The sequence below is a fragment of the Cyprinodon variegatus genome, unplaced genomic scaffold, assembly GCF_000732505.1.
Source record: "Cyprinodon variegatus isolate N-32 unplaced genomic scaffold, C_variegatus-1.0 Scaffold742, whole genome shotgun sequence".
Lineage (NCBI taxonomy): Eukaryota > Metazoa > Chordata > Actinopteri > Cyprinodontiformes > Cyprinodontidae > Cyprinodon > Cyprinodon variegatus.
Genome location: NW_015151195.1, coordinates 256,861 through 279,971, shown reverse-complemented (window position 1 = coordinate 279,971; position 23,111 = coordinate 256,861). Strand labels below are relative to the sequence as shown.

The window sequence follows — 23,111 nt, the reverse complement described above, 5'->3', positions numbered from 1 at the left end:
ATAAATATCCCCCCAAAAAGAATTACTCAAGTAAAGATACTCAAAAAAAAGTACTTATTCTAGTAAATTTACTTTGTTACTTACCACCACTGTGTATATAAACCATATAATGCAAAGATTTGTGGTAGATTTTGGTAGCTTGGTTTGGATTTTGGCAACAGTACAAATATTATCTGGGTATAAGATACATTTTAGGTCATGAAGTATATGTATGGAATAGTGTCAAAAGCTAATTGTAGCTGTGTAATGGTAAGTGAAGGTGAGGATGCAGAGCTATGGAGTATTGCGTCCTCGGCATAGAAATGTGTATAAGCATTTGAAATATTTTGATTAATGATGTTGATGTAAATAAAAACTAGCAGTCCTAAAAGTAATCCTTGAGGTACTCGGCTGTTAATGCTTAGTCTCATGATTCTGGTGCTGATGGCTGGCTTGATGCTCATTTCAATTACCTAGCTCTGCCCTGTGTCTCATCACTTCCAATCTGTTCCACCTGCTCCTGCTTCTATTTAAACTCCTTGGTCCAAGCCATCAGTGCCAGATTTTTCTTGAGCCTATGGCTTTGAGAGTTCTCTAGCATTTTTTTAGTGTTCTGATTGCCTGATTTTGATCCGTTTCTGTATTTGGACCTTTAAGCCTGCCTGCCCCTGTCTGATCTGTTTGCCTGGCCTTTCTTCTGATCTGGATCTGCTTCTTGACTTCACCATGTGGATTATCCTGCCTTTACTTTGTCAGCTCGGATCTGGTTTCCTGTCAACTCTGCAGCCTTCTAGGCTTCTGTGTCTGGAACTCTCTGGCAGCGTCTGCTACATCTTGGCAGTCGACCAGCTGGAATCATCCTCGTTCTCTGGGCATGAACTGAACTGTCAAACCAGGTTAGTGACTCACGCGTTCACAATCATCCTCTGTAAGCTTATCATAGTTACTCTCCTCTATTTTTCACAGATAGACGTTTCTGCCTCAGAAGCCCTAGCTGCTGCAGCCGCTGTCATTGCAGATCCGTTCCGTCATTGTTTGAATATACCCTTTTTAAGTATTCCAGTCTTTCTTGCCTGAATTCTGGTTCCTACATTCTGAGTCATAACACTGAGTGCTTCGGAGTTGAAGTCATCAGCCTCAACACAGCAAGTCCATCCATAGAGGTAATTATGAATCAGTTTACAGTATGGTATGAGGGACCACAGGCAGCGAGTCTGTTCCAGGAGTGTGATCAACAGTGTGAAATATTTTACAGTAGCTAAATTTATGAAAAAAGATGCAAAGTGATTTTTATGGTAAAAGTTATATAATTGCCTAATTCTAAGGCTGCAGTGTGCTGTTTTGCTTCATGAAACCAGATTCTATGTCAGGTGTAATTTTATTGACCATAAGAATTCTTTTTAACTGACCACTCGCAGAAAAGGGAATCTAGAAGTTTTTCCAGAACAGATAGGAGAATGGTCTGTAATTATATATGGAAGTTGGGTCACTGCCTTTGAACAGAGAACAAACAAAAGTACATTTTCAAATTGGTAGTAGTAAGACCTGAGGAAATAAAACCAGCTGCTAATTTAACGACATACAGACTGAAATGGACCATTCATTGGTTGCGTAATAAATTATTAATTGTTGTAGTGCTGTGCTTTAGCAGAGGTATTCTAGAGACGTACCAGAATTAGAGCACATGTTGTAGTATTTCTGTCAAACACTGGAAATAACCACAGACCTATTTAGTTTTATACCTTGGCATGAATGTTTATATAAATAAAATTTGGTATTATGCTCATTTTGTGCAAATGTTCTCACATGTGATACCAAAGGAAAATGGCAAGCTTCTTCTGTCAAGTTTTAACAGAAAGCAGTCCTGTGAAAATCTGCTTCAATTGATAGAGTTGTAACACACCGCATTACACTGCAATATATGTGAAAAAGGATTCGATTACACCATTGATGAAAAACAAAACTAAATGTTGTTCAAAGTCTTTATCTTCTGCTTTTTCTGCTACCTAGTCATTTGGGTAGCAGTCTCAGCATAGATGTCCAGGCTTCCCTCAGCCCAGACACCCCCTCTAGTTACTCTGGTGCAAACCTGAGGTACTCCAGGGCCTGCTAAGACACATAATCCTTTCAAATGTGTCCTGGGCCATTCCCTCAGCCTCCTTCGGATGACATGTACCAGGAAAACTTCCAGTGGGAGATGACTGAGCTCCTTATATATTCTTTAACAGAGACAGACTGTGGAGGAAGCTCATTTCAGCCGCTTGTATTCACAATCTTATTATTTTGGTCATGACTCAGATTTCAGAACCATAGGTGAGGTTAGTATAGTAGCGCAGTCTGACCAGTTAAAGAAGTGCTTCACCGTTTGACTCAGCTGTTGGTTACTTTTACGACTTCTACTTCACTCTGTTACTAGTTCGGAGTAACTCCATGACTTCAAACATTAAACATTTAAGTCCGCCTAAAAAAAGGAGGGCTACTCTGCATATCCCACCAGCATTACACAGATATCAAGGTGACCTGGTGGAAGTCATCCGAGACAAACACCTCAGGATTCAGTGTACAAAGGGAAGAGGTGAACCACTTGTTAGAAAGCAGGGCATTCACATTCTGATGTGTCATATTGCTTGTTAGATTGTCAGACAGACTATAATTCTCTGCACCTAAGCATGATATTTAAGATCCTGCTCCTTAAGAGACAGGTTAAATGGATAGGACAGATTTCCCTATTGTGGTGCAATTAAGAGATATTTAAATGTAATAAAATATATATATATCAATCATTTGAACCAAACTCTCCAAAAACAACTATTTGATAAAGAGTTGACTTTCTTTGACTTTTCAGATAAATTAATTTGACCAAAATTAAACAGAAACAGCTGCTGTGCTGGTTTGATATTTCAAAAGAAGATTCCTTGATTTTTTGTTGCTACAATCCCATTCCTGAGCCGGGACTGTAACACTCATTACACTAATTTTATTACTGCAGTAAAATTAAAGTTAAAGGCAGAATCATAGCTTTCTTTCAGCGAGAAAATCACTTGGCTTGAAAATTAAAGTGTAGACATTTAACTTGAATAAAAGAACTTCTGTAGGATTGGTTAAAATAATTATTTTAAAATGATCACAGGCTGACGATAAAGCATAGAATATAACCAACAAAAGAGCTTTTGCCGAGGCTATTTCTGTAAAATTCCTCAAACATTTCTTTGGTAAGATAAAAGTTATTCCAAAATGGCAAGAAAGCTCCCTAGGTGAAAAAGTTAAGATAAGTGAGGAGGACTCTAAGAGAGTTAAAGATTGTCTTAAGCAGGAGAGATTGGGGTAACACTCTAAATTGTGAAGCAAACCACCACATATTTTCTCAAAAATATTCTTAGTCAATATAAAGATACAAGCACTCTTATCATCTCCCCAAAGTCTGACGGGTTAAAGAAGGTTCACCTCTTTTATTTTACAAGGTAAAATAAATATTATATATATATATATATATATATATATATATATATATATAAATAAATAAATAAATACATAAAAGAATGACATAAATGAGTAACTCTGAACAAAAAGTAAAAAAAATTACAATACAGAGCAGTTTAGATGGTCATTAAACATTGTAAAAGGCTATAAAAAACAAAATTTATGATAACTGGAAAAAGTTTAATAATCATATCCACATAAATACTCAAAACAATGTAAAGCACAGTGCAATAAATGAAAGGAAGTTGCATATTAGACCAATGAGTATTTGTTTAAAGCTCCTCACTGGTTTTGATTGCAGCACATAGCAGAGCTTCTTTTTATTCCAGGCTAGTATGAGAAAGTGGAGAGAAAGTCTCTTTGTTTGCATCTTCAGCCCTTCACTGAAGGTACATTTTAATGCTCTTTATTCACCTCCATAGGTTGTGCTAACAGAACAGACTTCTCCATCCAATTCCAGTAACTTTATCTTTTTTTCTTCAAACTGGTTGTTTTGACAGTAAAATGCTGACTGGTGAGTCCATATTTATATCAGATTGAGTCGTAAAATGGCTATTATGGCAAGTAAACATAACAATAGGGAATAAAAAAATATGAGGATGTAAATAAGGTACATTAAAACGTTTTAATTCTGTGCAACAACTTAATACAGCTAAGTTTATGATCATTAATCAAATCTAAATCATTGATTTGTTCCTTTTCTCTATTTATTACTAAGTGATTTTTTTGTTTGTTTGCTTCAACTAGTTACAGCTCTTTGAAGCAGTGTTACACCTGCTGTAGCATCAGTTTCAGGCACACCTGCTCACTTAAAAGCCTTCAAACTGAGACGACATTAGAAGTACCCTAAAGGTGATTTATTATTTAGGCTGTGCATCCAAACAGGTCAGGCAATTTTGAAAACCAAAAACTATAATTTTCTGAAACTAAGGCTGTAGAGGAAAACCTTCAAAACACAAGTCTAATGTGTTATTAAAAAAGCCTAAAGCATAGTTAAAGGTACCATTGTGCTCCATTAGGTACAGGTATTTCATCATTAAGTATATGTTTACAATAATCAGTTTGAATTCCTTACAAGTTGTTAAAATAATACAGAAGGAAGAGAAATGTGATGAAGGAGAAATATTTTAATAGTACTGTATATGATAATAAAAATATACTTTGATTCTGATGCAAGCTGCTTGTCTAAGTTTTTCTTGCTTTTTCTTGAATGGCTCAACAGTTTTTCGAGCTGTTAAAGGTGAATTAGAATTAAAGTTGTCTATGAAATTAAATAAATCTCTCAAAGCAAATATACTGCAATCTCTTCAGTCACCATTTTCACTAGCTGCAAAAACTGTGTACCCGTAATTTTCATGCCAGATTAGAATTTTATAGATTACAACATTGACGTGGAATAAGTGTATGAGAGTTTCAGGCCCCGTCTTGTAAGTACACAAGCTTTATAAATGAGACCCCTGGTGTTTGGTGAATGGTGTAATTCTGTGGCAGTGTCACAGCACCAACAAAGGGCCTGGCATATGTACTGCAGTGTCTTTCTTGTTGTTGTATACTGTATGTCTAAACTGTTTATAAAAAGTGTTTCCCTGTTTACTGTGTTTACCTTCGTATGGAAGTCTAAGATAAAAATGTCTGTTATCAGTCATTCAGCAGACAGCTGGGTAACTGCTTTCATGAAGTATTAGGCTAACGTGACTTTGATAATCTTTATCAACACTGACACTAAACATTAGTGTTAACAGTTAAAAAAGATAAACTCTGAAAAGGCTTAAGAAAGCCCAAAGAAGAGTTTGAGGGAAATCTGGAGAACAGACTTGTTGAAGCTTTTTCAAAGTTCCTTTTCTGTGTTTTTCTTATCCAGCAGTCATTAGCCTGTCTCAGCCCTCCATGATACTTCCTCTTGGGTCATTTAATTGCATTCTGTGTTTCCTGAGGTTTGGAGCTTCAGCCTTTAAGCTGTAAGATCATTATAGTACAAACGTATCTACAAAAAGAAGCAAGTACAGTTACAAAAGTGCAACTTCTGAGTCAAATTCAGCCCAAACTTCCTCATCCTTCAGCCTTTGATAAGTTCTGTTTTCCCAGGGTACTTTGAGTGATCTTGAATGCTGACCACGTCGGACTCTCTCTGGTTAATCTTCACGCCTCAGTCAACTTCCTAATTAGAGATAACAGCCTGACCACTGTGCTCCGCTCAGCACAGGAAGGGATTGGCTTTGTCTCCCTGTGTCTGTGTATGTATTACTGATAACTTTAAACTTCTTGAAGTTTCAACAGTAAATATGTCTAATGTTTGATGCATAAACAGGAAAAAGGGGGACAGAGTAGAGCACTTGAAACTTCAGTGGACCTGGAGGACTTTTCTTTTCCTTGTTTTCTTTTTTAGGTTCTTGGGGGCGTTTTAACTTTTGGGTTTTTGTTGTTTTTTTACTTTGGTGTTTTTTTATTTTTAAAAAATTTTCAAAAATAGTATAGTGGATTCTTTTTTCGTCGTTCCATGGTTGGTTTGTTGTGTTGTTGCAGCGGCAGATTATTTTGGCAAATGTGGTCGAACAAATGTCGACATTGAAAAAAGTGTGTTCAAATAACAGAATAAGTGATTGAGTTAAGAAAAAAAGTTAATGAAATACTGTACTGTACTGAGGTTTTATGGTATAAATACTGTGCATTTGGAGAATAACTAATCAATATACAGCTATGGACATTTTTACAGTAATTGTGAAATATATGTGAAAAAATAGCAGCAACACCAGAGACGTGCAAAAATGACAGGAGCATGTTATTTAACAAACTAAGATAGAAACTGTCCAAAAATGAGCATGATTGTAACATCTTATTGGGGGTTGTTGGAAACAGTGATGGCTATAACGTCTCACAGCTGCCGGGAGGAAGGATCTGTAATAACGCTCCCTGGCTCATTTAGGGTGCAGCAGTCTGTCACGGAAGAAGCTCTCCAGTTTAGCAACAGCTTCATGCATGGGGTGGGAAACATTATCTAACGGAGATGTTAATTTAAATAGGGTCCTTTTGTTTCCCACCTCCTGCACTGAGTCCAGAGGGCATCCACAGTTTTTTTTAAAACAGGAACCCTCTGACTGAAGACACTCTGTTGGTATATGGGAGTCTGATGAGCAGATGTTCAGGGTTATCTGTAAAAAGCTTAATTTTATAAAACTTTTTTTTTTTTTTGTATAACAGATGTTATAGAGGAGTCCCCTTAAACAGAACCAATCCCTTTTTAAAATCTGCTTAGAGAACTATTTTAAATTACTGGCTCTGATGATGCTAACCAAGCAAATAATGTAAGAAACACCACACTCTACACCAGATATTTAATGCATCTTGTTGTGAACACTGAGGGCCTAAGATTCTTCGAAATATATTGTGCTCTGTTTCCTGTTGTAGCTTCAGAGTTGTGTCTCTAGGCCACCATGTTGCCCAGGTGACCACAGAGGTTTTTATTCTCTTCCACCACCTCCACTTCTTTCCCTCTAATAGAACAGATGTTTTACATGTTTCTGTACATCCTGATATTTATCTTATTTGTGTGGTTCATATTAAAAATGAGATGATTGTTTCCACACCATGTCACAAGCTTAATTATGCAAACGAATTCCCTAATCTTATCAAAACCTTTGTTGATCATTAAATTCAAATCTCTGTTTACATGGGAACTACATAGAATGATGTGTGTGTATACATGTCAGATTAAATCATTTTAGCATGCATGGAAATGTACAATTGTTTAAATAAAATTGTGGGGAAAAATCACGCGGACGATGCACACATAGATTATTTTGCTAAACGATCTGAATGGCTGTGTACAAAGACACCAAGTGGAATACCGATTGGCAAGAACCTCTCTTTCAGAATGAAACTTCTTTTTGATTGGACTGAATCAGATTAAAATCTACAAGATATTTTTACATGCCTTACTAATTTACTACTGGTCATGCATTTGTTGGTTGAATGGTTATGATTATTTAAAACTGGCAGAGAGAGAAATATTTTAGTTTAGACCTTAAAGTTAAACATCCAGTGAGAGTAGTTGACCTGGACCTATAGGTCAATTAGAGAAACTATTCTGCTACAGGGAGTGTCAGACACAAATCAGGTCTAGCTTTGGAATGAATATGGTAACATAACTTTAAGCTCTGGCATTATTTTGCCAGGATACTAATGTCCCAAACTTGATTCTGTCAAGGGTGGAAGGAGGTTGGTTTAGGACCCAAATGCAAAGATAAAATTTTTGCTGATTTAATCAAAAAAGGGCAAAAGAAACAAAATCCAAGTACAAAATACATGAAACCAAAAAAACAAAACAAAACAAAACAAAAAAAAAAACTATGAGAAGTCAGGGAAAAACAAACACATCAGGAGCCAAGTAACAACAAGAAATCAACATTGAGGAAGAGCACAGGAGGTGTATATGTGGGGGACAGAACAAAGAACGGGCTAATCAGCTAATTGGGAGCAGGTGTGGATAGAAGTAACTAGAAGGGAGCTAAGGGAACAAGACTGTCACAATGGGGCAACAAAGAGCAACACATAAAACAAAACAATAATTAAATATAACTAAAAAAAACAACGAAAATGACACAAATGTTAAAAGAAACCAATGACCAACTAAAAAGATGACATAAATAATTAAAAACTCAAAAAGAAGCCCAAAACGGGAGACCCATAACATGCAGAAACTAAGAAAAAACATACATTTTGGAATATTTTCAGAAAACAAATCTTTTTTCTAATAAAGAAGAATGCAATATCTTTATTGCCTTTGTTAGGTTATGTAAACTAAAATGACAGTAATTCAGAGCATATCTAGTACACAGAAATTCTACTGAATACTTGCTGACTTTGTATAAGAGCAGAGATTTTGTCAAAAATGAACATAGTAAATGAAGTATATTCTGTCAAGAGATGTGGTCACATATTGAGGCAGAACAACCAGATTTAGTTACATTTAAATAATTATACATAAAATAAATTAATTAAGAAATTTCTAATTAAATTCAACATGTTTGAATTACAGAAATTGTACACTCAATTAAAATCATGTACCTGGTTTATGGTTCTTAAAGATAATTTCAAGGTTCATCTAGTATGAAGTTTAAATCAATCCGATTTTTATTTTCATAATTGTGACGATACCCTACTATCCAATAGGTGTCTAATTTCTATTTGTGTGTTCTGTTCTTTTTCAGGATGCAGGTAGATGGGCTGTGAATTGAAAGCACTTGGTGTCTGATAAATACTGACATCCCTGCTTTATTTGGCCTCCAGACAAGACCGGAACAAGCAGTGTCACTACCCGATCCGTCCAGGAAGCACGATCCATCCTGCGCAAAAATAGATATACATCCGGGTGTCCATAAATAATGTAACTATGGTACTTAACCTACTTATTTCTATCCTTAACTCACTAAAGAATGCTAATACACATCTTTAAAAAAATGTTTTATGTCTTTTGTGAAACAATTTTTATGCTTTTTACATTTTCTTTGTTAAACTGCTACTCTGACATCATCATCAGACAAGCTCAGAGCAGTCCCGCAAAATATGACTAAACCATGTTTATCTGTAGCTTGACGTAGTCCCACTCAATTCTAGTCAGATCTCAAACGTTGTGGTCTGGACTAAGTTCGGAATGGCACCCAGGCTAGTTTATCTGCATTTTAGTTGTTTCTTTCTTTAGATTACGCTCTATATAACATAAGGTTAAAACGAAACGAAAACATTAAACTCTAAAAGACTAGATTCACATTTAAATCCAAAGCTGAAAAAGTTAGCCGCTAGAAGATCCCATTTCCAGGCAGAGAAGAGTTATAAAACATAAAGGATGTTAAGGCATTCATTTTCTCAGGAAATACATTATCAACCTTTAACACATTATATTTTAGTATGTTTACTATTTTTGGGAATGAAAAACGTCATTTAGGTATTTTTAACAAAATAAAATCGAGGACGACCCGGATGTATATCTGGATGCGCACATGAGCTGATGGCGCTTGTGCAGAACGGATCGTGCTTCCGGGACGGATCGGGAAATGACAAGCAGCATTGGTCCACACTTCTCTCTGACTGGCTGGGCAGTTCTACTATATCATATTTCGGATAAAATAAATAATTCTTTCTATGGCTCTGCTCGTCTGTCTCCCATTTTTGTCAGTGCCTTTGAGTGGGGCGTGAGATAATGAATAATGTAAAATTCTAATTTATGAGTTTTCCCTCATAGCAAAGAAATTCCAGAGTTTGGAGATTTAATGCAGACAGACTGTGAGGATGAAAACTTTAAATTGTAACCCTTCCAATATTTTCTGTGTGGTCCTATATAAAAAAGGTTTACTATACTTTTCTAAGTTCCTAACTTAAGTGTGCGTACCTTATGGCGCTGACAGCTCATTGCTCATTCGTTAGCTCTCATTACCTGCGGCTGTGCTCATCTCAAGGAGAAGGAGAGCACTCTTTATTTCTGTGACTTTTATTTGAACATTTTCCATCTCTAAGAGAAGAATACACACTGGGAACATTGCTGGCTTACTTTTTTTGTGCTGAATCTCATTTATAAGTTTCATGCATGCAGATATTTTTAATATATCCACTCCAGGTGACAAATAATTGTATTTTTGTTTGTGGACGTTCCTGATCCTTCCCTCTTTGCTAAAGACAAATAAAGCCCAGAACGACAGCTCCGTGATGGAAGCAGGGAAACGGAGGAGAGGGTTTTATATAAATATTAAATAATAATGAGTTTTTTCAGATGACAGTCTTTTTCAAATTTAGCAAACTAAATTTGAACCTATCATCCTCAAAGCAAAATAAAGAATACAAAAAGTCTTTACATTTAACCTTATCCCTATGCACCTGAGTCTGCTTAATGAACTTTCAATATGATCAAATTTATTGAAAATGCTGAGGGAGTTTTACCACTATTAATGAGAGCATTGATGATGGTTTCTTGTATCAAAATCCAATTAATTACCAAAATAAAATAAAATTTTTTTTAAAATGTCTGGTTTTGATTCTTATTCCACGCAGCCTTTTCTTGACCTTTCTTACCTTTTGCAACATGCTTCAGTTGGATAATGCCATATAACTTCACTTGCCTCAGCTGCTTTGACTTCCTTCACCCCTTTTCATTTTTCTATTCTTAGTCTGATTTTATATTCATCTCCCTTCTCACTTTAATAGGAGCAGACATCATCTCCACTTCCAATACTCTTCTGGCAGCAATAAATATGTATATTTTATGAGGGGACTAAAGCCGTTTCCAGCCATCTTTAATGTACCTGCCAGCTAATGCTCTGTATTTATCACATGTTGATAGATATGCTCACATGTTGGCCTGAGTCAAATCAATTCACCAGAACAGGGTGCCAAATTGTGCATGAGGGAGATTATCCATGTTATCTATATCTGCTTCCTGGAGAACTCTGGACTTAATTTCAATTTTGCTGCAAAGATGTTGTGAATGATTTAGTTGCTCTGTCTTATAAGAGTTCCCCGCTCCTCATCTCTCTCTTTCTAATTCAGTCGTCCACCATCTGTCTCCTTGCTTCTGTCTCTATCACCACTTCTTCTTCTCCATTGTTTCTTTACTCCACCCCATTCCCCTTCTGCTCTTCTGTCTCCATCATTTATTCTCTCTCTCAGCTCACGTTAGCTCCTAGACAACAGAGATAAACCGTGCCTCTCCTGCATTATCAATCCGTTCATCCACTACCCGAACAGAGATTATTACAGAAGAGACAGAAGGACATTGTGCCTCTCTCTTTATCTGCCCCTGATCTCTTCCTTATCTGTGACATCTGAGGTATCGCATGCTCCTCTTGTAGCTGTTCAGCAGGAAGGAAAACTGAAAGAAAGACCCTACAACCACAAATAAAACATCTCTATGCACACCCGTAGAGGTTGGAGCACCTGAGGACAGTGTTGCATTGATCAGACAATGCCAGGAGGTGATATTCAACAGGAAATGCTGTGCCTTGACCTCAGATGGTTGGATTGCTAAATAGCCGGCTTGGATTGAACTGAGTCTGAGGATGCAGGAACATTCTGGGTCTTATCTTTTTATTAAAAGAAATATGAATTTGCCCATCAGTTATCAAGGAAAACATCAATATGTTATTATAAACCAAACCACATGCTATTGAATAAGAATCCTTTAATTCACTCGCTTGATATTAAAATCATTAAAGGGCATATTTAATATTGTTTGTATCCATCGTGAAATAATCACACATTCCTCCCACTGGTTTTCATAGCAGGATGCACTCTCCTGGAACAATGAGAGTTGGAGGAGAAGTGTCTTATTACAAAGAAACACCACACTTTACACATTTATTGATACCTGCACTGGGAGCTATGAACACCAAAAAGTTTATATTTTATAATGGGCTGTTTGGTGTTCAATAATTGTTAGGTAATATATTCAAAGTATAATGGACCTGTGTTTGACATGGCATTGTGATGTTTAGTCAGTTCTTCAGTCTAGCAGCAACAGTTACTCACACTGACACACAATGCTTTAGTTTAGCTCTTGCTAAAGGTCTAAGAGCTGAAGAAGCAAACATGAAAAAGAAGGAAAATAAGGGCAGAGGTCTATCAAAGTGCCATACCTCCTTATTTCCTGGTTACCTTTTTTTATTCATCATACTATCTTCAGAACAGACATGCAGCATCTTGCAGAAAATCCTAAAAGACCTATGCTTCATTTAGAAATACAGTCTGCTCTGTCCCTTCTTATAGACGGTTATACAGTTGCATTGCCCAGTTTTCTGTCCAGGTGAAAATAAAGGTATTTATGATGTTAAAAGGATGCATCTTGATCCCGTTTCTTCTAAAATCTACAATAATCTTGCTTGTTTTTTTGACATTCAGAATCAGATGATTGTTTCCACACCATGCCACAAAGCGGTTCACCAGCTCTCTGTACTCAGCTTCTTTTCCATCTCTGACGCACCTGATGACTGTTGTCATCTTAGTATTTCTTTAATGCAGCTTTTTCTTTGGGTTGTACTGAATTAATATCAACTTAATAAAGACTGAACAACAAAAACATCATTATTTCAGCTGACAGTGCAATCTCTCTTTTTATCTAAAAGTGTGAGTTACTTACTGGACTGGACCGGATTTCTTTGGCATAGAGGGGTTGGAGGAACTCGGAGTCTCCCTCTAGTTTTAGGCCCTTTTCTGTTATTCTCAGGTTGCCCATTCCATCCTGTGAGGAACAAGAGACAATTCTGTTTAGTTCAATTTAACAGTAATCCTTTCCTGAATTATTTTGAAATGTAAAATTTGATATTTAACATAGAAAACTAAGAGACCACTGAAAAAATGCTTTTACATACTTTTGTTATTAAAACTTCAGACTGTGAAAACAAAGAACTACAAACCCTTAATTTTTCAAACCACCTCAACTGTAATTAAAAAAAATTGAGGTTATAAGTGTGTAATCTTCATTTTTGCAAAGTTTTGAATATATCATCAGCGACATCTAAACACCAATGAAACGCACGTCAACTCAAGGCACTTGAAATTGAATTTATAATCACCAGTGGTTACTGAAGCCTATAGCTTTATATTGGGCTGACTTGAAATTGTTTACTGCAAGAATGAGAAGAAATACCACTAACAGGGTTGGAACAAAGAAAGTAGTAAGTGTGGTTTTCCGACCTGAGCCTTTAGAGAGAGAATTGAGATATTTCAATCATCTTATAAACACTTGGATTACTATAACAGGGAGTTAGAAGATGTTTTCTTCAGGTGAAAATAACAATTTGCTGCTTTAATAAATATTTTCACTGCAAAATTTAAACAGCTTTTTTAAAGGCCACCCACAAACCTCCTAAGAGGATCTCCTTTAGTTCATCCTCTGTCAGCCTTATTTTTTTTCTAGCTTCCATTTTGATTGAAAGAAGCATGTAACAACCACATCTAGTCCCTGTCTGGTTGTCACAACTCAACAAAACACAAAAAATTGGATTTTCCAACTCCAGCAACTATTGCTTTGCATCCAGCAAAGGTGTCACATCGCTCGTGCCACTGGAATCGCCGAAACAGTGCTTGCGGCAATGCGAGAAATCAGACTTTTGCATCGCTTTGTATTAGACTACATCAATCCTGCAGTGCATCTGATTTAGGGATAACGTAAATTTGTCAATCCTGTCATCAAACACATGTTCAGCACCTTTATTTCTTCACATCACTATTTTTTAGTTCTTTCTTAAAAAATAATACATTATTATTATTTATTATTATTCCTACGTTGCTTAGTTTTGCACTGGGTATTGTTCTTTGCGTAAACTTTAAATTCTGCACATACTGATGGAGACTGACTGATGTTGAAGACAATGACTACTCTGCATGGCAGCACCTGCTCAACAATGGTTTGGGAGCTGTAACTAAGCACAGAACCTGCTGTGATTCATGCAAACCTATCATGTTCCACTAAAAAAACGGATAAAGTCTTATGCATAAGGTATGTTCTGCATCAGACTGTACAGTCAGACCAATCCCTGATCGGCATTTGGAGCAAATAACCTCCCAATCTGTCCCACTTTCTGTTCTGGGTGGCAACCTATAATAATAATAATTTCTCCAAACAATTAAAGCATCTGGACTTGCTTTCAAATTCTCAGTGGGTTTAACAACAAATGCTAACAGCTTGAATTCCTTCAAAGTTTGTGTTTTCTGATTATGGTAATGTTTCCAGACAGAAGACTTTAAGGGGGACAATTCTAGTTTAGCTGAACAAAAACACCAGAACATTCTGCATGCTGTGTTTGGAAAATTACATTTTTGGAGCCCTCAGCAGGGTCTAAAATAATTTCATTCATCTGCATAAATAAGAGAGGAAGAACAGGAAAACTGCAAGTTTATTCACTGAATAGTGAGGTATTTGCAAGATGTCCCAGTTACAGGTAAATGCTACTGACTGAATGGTAATGAGAGGACCTCTGGTGATAGAGAACACACAGAGCAACTTTCTACTAAGATATTGGGATTTTGATATTGCTCGGGGAAAAAAAATAGTGTTATAAAGGACTGAGGAGCAAGTTAAAATAGATCAATTTCCTCCTAGGCTCATTTCCTGTATTCCTCAGACCTTTGATCCCTCAAGTTTTAACCAGTAATCAAAGAAAAAGAGTTCATGACTGACCAAACTTTCAGATTCACTAAGAATGATTTACAAACATCCACAAAGTCCCCTACCCACCTACGCTACATAAAATTCTGGCACTCTCATGGCAGCAGAGTGGGAAAGTCCTAAAATATTAAACTGTTCCCAGATGGGAATCACAAGCTGCCTTACCGTCATTCCTGCAATTCATTTCCTCCAAAGTTTGATGATGAAAACCAAAGACATGTACATATAGATTACTCGAAAATTCAGTTAAATTAATTAAATGTTGCGGTAACTATCTTTTTTAAACAGGCCTTGTAGCTGTTGATAACTGTAGGCAGGAATCTTCTGTACTGGTCCATCTTGACCTGGATCTGGAGAAACCTCTTTCTAAAGACACTCTGTTTTTGTTTAAAGATCTTCTAGAAAATAATGTTCACTGTTGTCCATAATTTTCTTCACTTTATGAAGAATTCTTCTTGTTGAAATAATCTCCAGATGTACTAGAGTTCCTATAACAGAACTATCCTTCTTAAGTATTTTGTTGAGCTTTTTTAAGTCATTAGCTCCAATGCTGTTACCCCAGCAGAGGATGAAAGAAGAGTTCACTCCACCACAGACTTATAGCAGATATGTAGCATCTTGCTGCAAATGCTGAAGACTCTAAGTTTCCTTAGGAAGTACAATCTGCTCCGTCCCTTCCTCTAGGCGACTTCATAGTTGTGTCTCCGTTCTAGTGTGTTGTCCAAATGAACGCCAAGGTGTTTATACTCCTCCAACACCTCAACTTCTTCTCCCACGATTCAGCTTGTTCCCATTTCTTCTGAAATCTACAATCATCTCCCTTGTTTTGTTGACATTCAGGATCAGATGATAGTTTCCACACAATGCCACAAAGCAGTTCACCAGCTCTCTGTACTCAGCTTCTCTTCCATCTTTGATGCACCCAATGATTGCAGAGTCATCTGAGTATTTCTGAAGAATGCGGGACTCTATCTTGAACTTTAAGTCAGAGGTGTACAGACTAAAAAGGAATGGTGTGAGTATTGTCCCCTTTGGTGCTCCTGAGCTGTTGACTACGTACTTAATTCGAAAGTTTATCCGTCAGATTTAAAAACGGTGTCCTTTAATCAAGGCTGTTGTTGATGCCTCCACCTGAATCTTTTCAAGTTTTTGACAGATCAAATGAGGCTGCATCATGTCAAATGCACTGGAGAGATCAAAGAACAGGATCCTCACAGATGCTGTCTGCTTGGTCTAAATGACAGTGGGTTTTTTGGGGCAGGTGTACAATGGGACTCCAACTTTTTTTTTAACTACCCTGACCTTGATATGATTCATGCCGTTATCAGCTCTAGTCTTGACTATTACAATTCGTGCACCATGGCTCAACAGCCACGGTTCACAAGCTCTCTGTACTCAGCTTCTTGGCCATCTTTGATGCGCCCAATGATTGCAGAGTCATCCAAGTATCTTTGCAGATGACAGGACTCTGCCTGGTACTGGATTTAGAGGTACTGGATTTGAATTTAGAGGTGCACACGGCTATTGCAGCTCAGTCAGAACTTCCTAATTAATTAGAAAAAAAAAAAAGAATCAGGTTTAGAAAGAGAAAGCCCAAACAGAAGACCAGCTCATTTTCAGGATTTGTTACATCACAATAATACACATTTGAGTTGGGGATGGTGAAGCCGTTTTTGGTAACAGTATTTCCAAGCAGAAAAATGAATAAAATCAGGGAACAGATGCTACATCAGTATAAGTTGTCCACCTTCCAGTCAAATACCTGAAATTGGTAAGGACACTTAGCCTATGGCGAAAGTGGTCATCATGATAAGAGCTACCTGAATAGTACTTGCAACTAGAAAGGAGCATTATGAGTATTATGTCTTCTAAAGGCCATTAATTTAGCATAGAGACCTCCTGATATCCTTAGGGGCCGCTAGGAGCTTTAGCCTTTGCATAAAATAAGGTGCAGGCACATCCAACCTTATTGTCTCACTCTATTGTGTGTGAAACACCAAAATTTACACACCTACCTCCGTTTTGTGTTTTACAATGGAGAGCTTCAGCTGTTTGCAACTTGTATTTTTTTTTTTTTTTTGGAGTTCTGTGGTCCCATTTTGACCGATGTCAGCTGCAAAATGACATTTATAAGGCTGTCTGGGTTCAACACAGCATTTTCAAACTCCTTTTCTACTCTGAATCGTGTTCTAATTGTTGACCACATGAAAAGCAAAGGGATAGGAGTCAGGAATGGGAGAAAGGAGCTACAATTGGAGGTATTTGGATCAAGCCACAGAAAGAGGAACAGAACGATCTTCTGATGCAGAATGTTTGGGGGCACCATGGTACATTGAAAGGTTTTACTGAGAAGAAAATAAAGAACTTACAAAAACAAATTAGTGCAAAACAGACATGGAAGCAGGAGGCAAAAACAAGGACTGAGTGAGAAACAAAGGTAGACAGAGGTCTTATAAAGAGCAGCAAACAGGTGCAGAAAATAGACTAATGAGCTGACAAAGGGGAATGGGTTAAGCAGATTAAACGGGGAGCTTTATGGTGAGGGGACCAAAAATTAACAGGACAGACAGTGAGAAACAGGGAAGAAAAACACATTAGGATGTAATAAACAAGATGATAAGACTAAATAAATACTAAATTTGGGGAAGAAACATATAGAATGAAAACTAAAAAACACACAGAAACACAAGCAGATCATAGCAGCCAGAGCCATAAACCTTTTATTTTATGTCCTTTTAATCAATCAAGCAAAAAAAAAAAAGAAAGAAAGAAAACAAGTGATGACCAAAGTGTCATTATTGGGAGCAGTCGTAAAGTTTTATTTTATATCATCAGAGTTTATGACATCCTTCACACAAACAAGTTTCCAGAGCTTTTGTAGATGAAACAGGCCCACAGGACCACAGATCCTCCATGGTATTCAAAAGTAAGCATAAGGTGCTTTTTTTGGGGACGCCTGTCATAAAAATGGTTGCCACTCATTGTTTTTGAATTTTCCAATAAATCTCAAGAAATATTAAACAAATGAGTTGAATCCTATATGGTCTCTCTGGGTATAACATCCAGGCTTCCATATGTTTTACAAACATCTTGTGAGCTTAGTGAACTCCAGTATAGCACAATGATAAGATACCACCCGCAGTAAGTCCAGTAATTGCATTTCCTAAACGCTACACAGTATGCTCTTTGTGGTGTTAAAACAAATGGGAAATAATTGAAACAAAGAGTATTGGAATACAAAGTAAGTAAAGTGCAAAACAAGGTAAAATCCCAGAACTGGGTCAGCAGGTGGCAAGCCATAGTGGTTAAGTTAGGAACTTTCTGCTGATTTAAAAGCCACTGGGCCTGGAGCTATATGGGGATCCCCTACCCCAACATTAGATTGGCCACCTCAGGTGTCCCCTGCGATAACTGACTTGTCACAGCACCAGGTCATTAATTAGTTGGAGCTACATAACAAAGAGGGTTGAAGTCCACCAAACAGAAGGAGTGATAACTCTCCAACAGATATGAACAAATCATTGAGAAATAGTATCACTCAAAAACTGAAAAATAAATATCAAAAAGATTAGATAAAGGAAGGAAGATAAAAAGGGAAGTAAAAAAAAACAGGAAGGAAAATGGAAGGAGGAACCAAAAAGATGAAAGATAAGAACAGGCATCCCCAAAGTCGGTCCTTGAGGGAAGCTGTCCTGCAGGTTTTGAGATTTCTTTGCTTCAGCACAGCTGATTCTGATGATTGCAGTACCTCAAAAGCCTGTTAATCAACTATCAATGTAAATCAGTCCTGGACTGATTTTGTCCTGGAACAGGAAAACTTCTAAAACCTGCAAGATACTGGCCCTCAAGGACCGACTTTGGTGAGGCGTGAATAAGAAGAATACAATTTGGGGATACAGGGGAATATTATGAGGAGAAGTGATCCATGTAGGGAGAAATAAACAGAATATGATGAATTGACTTTTCAAAGTATGGGCATTGTAGAATGAGAAAGAATGAAAATAATTTTAATAGAACAGGCTATTTGACTAAACCATCATTCGCCAAAATCCATACCAGGTGGTAATGCACACCAGTTACTTTTTGCCGGGGCCAAAGAATCAAATTATGAAGAACATACTGGGGAATTCTCATGGTTTGGTTTTAGGGTAAGCTCATAAATACATACCAAAATATCATCTGCTTTGTGAGTAATAAATTTTATATTTAGAAAATGAATTTGCAAATGATTGTTTGAGGAACAAATTCATTCTTGTTGACTGTGGACCACCCAAGATAGCCTTGAACCACCAATAACACGCCACGCTGCCACTGCACTCTGGAGTATTGGAAGTGTCCTTTCTGGAGTTGTGAAGAGGGACACCTGTTTGGTGATCCAGCGGATGCTTAGTGATATCAGGTTTGGATAAAATCAAAATAAATATTTTTTCTTTATTAAAACACTCTGTTTCTGACCGGATACTAATGCAAGCTGCAGATTCTATACTGTATATTTCAATACTTAGATAAAATAAAGAAATAATAATCAGAGATGATAAATTTAGTAGAACATGAGGATGACAAGAAGAGCTCAAAGATCTGCTGAACTTGCTGTATGCTACTTTCACTCCTGTTCTTGCACCTTTTTATTTTGATCACTGCAGGCGGTACATTGAGCTGAAGAGCTATGAATAATTGAACGGAAGTGTGACCAGCATAGATACTTTCAGGTGTTCTTTCTTACTTGAACGCTTTTCTCTTTATCTTCTCCCACATACCGTTAGCTTTTTTATGAAAACCTCCGTCTTATTCACCAAATTTTGCAGTCCAGCTGAACACTAACACAGCAAGTGTTCCTTCCCCCATGAGTGAGCCTTTCTGCATGTTTATAAAATGTGCTCTGGGCTTTTTTTTTTTAATCTATGAAGCAGGAACACGTACAGGCCATGAATAAGTCTTACATACGTATTTACCATGCTGGTACAGTAAAAACATCCATCTGTCTTTGCGCCTCTAAATCCATTCCTCCTCTAACCCTGACAATGCTAGGACTTCCTTAGCCACATGTAACAATTTTACAGCCTGGGCAGATTCATCATTAGTCATCCTTCAAAAATGTGTGGCCGTGTTTTAACAGCATTTCTGCTTTATGATGGTTTATTTATTTATTTTTTTCAGTTATGAGATAGAAAAAATGTAAAACCAGGAGCTGTAAGGATTTTTTTTTCTGTTTCTAGGATATCAAACATTAAATAGAATGCAGTTTGATAATGGAAAATCATAGACCCTGGTCAAATCTGATTAAATGTTCTTGGGTGCTTAGAAACACATGCAAAACTATTGCTTCTTGTTTATAAATCTTTCTTCCATGTTTTAACCACAAGCAACCAACCTGATGCATTTTGCAAGATAAAGATCACCAGTATGGTATTAATAACTAAATGGGTTGTTGTATTATGGCACCACGAAATTACACAACAAACATCCTAAAAGATTTGTTAGAGCACATCAGTAAACAAACAGAATCGAAAAGCAAAGTACCAAGACGTAGCTGAGGTAAAACTATGCAAACAGCATACAGAGAAGAAACCAACTGGGCAATGGTAACTGTGCAGGAACTGCAAGCATCAACAGTACAGGTATAAAAAAAATCCATTGGACAAAAGCGCTTTACGGTATGCTTGTGCCATCTATTAATGTGGCCTTTTATGGGAGAGAGTCTATAAGAAAGACTTTGCTTAAAAATAGAAAGAAATCCTCATTTTGCTTCACTTCATGTCATTCAGAGGCACAGAAAAGAGAAAAATTATGGTTCGGTTGGATTAAGCCAATTCAATTTTTAAAATACAACTTTTGGCTAAACTAAGAACTCGGGAGAAGACTACCATTGCTCCTTGCCCAGAACACACCTTACACATGGTGAAACATGGCGGTAACCACGTCATGCTGTAGGAGATGTTTTTTTAAAAGCAAGAAAGGGAAGCTGGACAGAGTAGATGCAACGATGGGATATTTTCCTGAAGACAAACTGCTTAAGGACTGGAGAGCAGCTTCTCCCTCAAGCAGGAAAACCCTAAACATACAAACAGAGCTACTTCAAGGGTACCCAATGCTAATCTAGGTATCTTTTTTTTTTTTTTTTTTACATCAACAATGGTATTTTGTCATCAAATGTAAAATTTTTTACTTCCCTCATATGTTTACTTTATCCACTATGGTTGTTATTTACATTTTGCCACTGGGCAATGTGAACAACATACAGCCCGTACAGACCAACAAAGTACAGTGTGTGGAGCAAACACAGACTCTCTTTGAATTGTTCTTGGTAATTTTAAAAATGGAAATTTCTGCCAAGAGCTCCCAAATACAGACAGATTATAAAGTGTCCATCTAGAGAGGTAAAACTCACTGATACAGTACAGTATGCGGGGCCTGACATGCCCTACTCCGTGCTTCTTTGGGTCACTCTGATCACGTGGGAAAGCATGTTACCCCGGGGTTTCACCGAATACATTAACGCCACGGAGCGTTCTTGCTGTGTCCAGCACAGAATAGGCTCTACACTAGAATCAGTCACTCGAACATTTATGCGCACATTCACCTATTGATGGGAGCAAGCTACATTTAGCCACAACTAGCCTGAGGCTCACTGACAAAAGTAAGGCAGTTTTACACAGTCAGGCCCTCTGGCCACCATCAGTAGGAAAGGTGGGTAAAGTGTCATGCCCACAGACATGACTAAGTAAACCAGAGCCAAGGTTCAAACTAGAAATTCACCAGTTGTAGGACAAACTCCAGCATTCCCCTTTTTAAAGTGAAACCACAAATACCTTAAGAAAGTCTGAAAAGCTTGATGACCATACTCAAAAAGGCGAGACGTTCAATTCTCTGCAATTGACACCACACCTGTCTGGAAAGGGATCCGACATATGATAAAAGCCCCCCATTCCACCAACAACTAACAACTATCAAATTAGCTATAGTTTCCTGACTTGAAAAAGCGCTATAAGAGTATAGGCCATTTGCAATTACCATTTACCATTAAATCAGTTCTACTGCCACTTTTAGAGTCCTCCACTTAGCTTCAGCCTGAGTCAACTATTTCCCTCCCCCTCTCCTCAGAGTTGGCCAGCTCCATCTACTCCAACTTCTCTACCGATTTCATTTCAGAAAAGGGAGTCAACAGGCTTTTTAGGAGGAAAAAACCGCACAAAGCAGCTATGCTGCACTGACCCTCCACCTGAATTGTCCAAATTGCAGCCCCTACTTTCTGTCCCAGCATCTCTTATTTTACTTTTCATGGGGTCAAAAGTGGGGACACTATCTTGGATGCATATGAATTTCAGACTGATGCGATGAATGGACAGGTTTTAGCCTCCCAGACGTCATTACGCATGGAAACGTATATGGATTATATTCGACAAACTGGGATTACAGTCTTCTGAAAAGAACAACAAAAGAATACAAGTCCCATAAATGTATCGGAGAGATAAAGCACTCAATTATAAAACCCAAAGAATACAGTATGAAAATCAATGCATTTGAATGCATCACACAAAGTAAAAATAATGTATTTTTGTAAAACACAGTGAGGCAAGGCTGTACCCATACGTCTTGTCATACAATGGATTGTAGGAAACAATATAAGCCTTGAGCTGTTAACAGGAATGTTGGAAGTTCCCTATGCTAAATAACTATCACTAGGATACATTCTGGTTTCTTTTCCCCTATAACTGGTTGACACTTATATAGTAGCAACCAATTTAAAATGGCCCTTCCCAGTCAAACGCCAGCCGAACGGCAGCAGACTTCCCTGGATCTCCCAGCAGATTCCCTTCAAAGTTCAAGCCACTTGAGTGAACCACTGATTTCCATTTATTTACTGGTTTGCGTAGGTAGTGTGGAGTTGAAGTGAAGCCACCGGCCACCATATTGGTAGCCACCGGCAACCCCTTAGTTACAGTAGACCGGTCATAATGTAAACAATATATGTGCTACAGAATGGGACAGTGATGATGTTTTCATTTTCAGAGGGACTTAAACCTTAAAATAAAGATGAATTCATCACTTTGACACACACTTGCTGTTTCACAGCATAAGGAGATTATATTAACTTATAATAAAAAAATACGCACATCACATTGCATAGTCATCATGAAGTCAATAAAGACTCTAAATCATGTAATATAACAATACAGATCCATTACAATAAAATATATGTGTTAATGGAACATATTAATACAGACTGAATTACAAGTACATGTCTGTTAATGCTATAGTTTTTTCTATTTGCAAATTGTTTTTGCATGATGCCATATACGTTTATACTGTGTCGGTGCATCAGCCTTCATATGTGACAGATTTACAATAGAGCTAAATTAATGAACCAATTTAATAACTTCACAGAGCTTCAGTTTCTACACTAGCAAAATCACATAATTTAGTAAAATAACAGTCAACATCAAGTTCATATTTTGCTTTTTGCTGTTAGTTACATCAGGAATCTGATCATATGCAAAAA

General features: G+C 37.2%; 1 protein-coding gene across 2 annotated transcripts in view; it reads right to left on the bottom strand.

Moving 5' to 3' along the window:
• Positions 1-23,111, bottom strand: part of sgcd (sarcoglycan delta) — a 276,254-nt gene that overhangs the window by 72,741 nt on the left and 180,402 nt on the right. For both annotated transcript variants that reach the window (XM_015395461.1, XM_015395460.1), the window contains one exon: positions 12,581-12,682. In XM_015395461.1, coding sequence (XP_015250947.1) covers positions 12,581-12,682 — 102 coding nt within the window. The remainder of the gene's footprint in view (positions 1-12,580; positions 12,683-23,111) is intronic.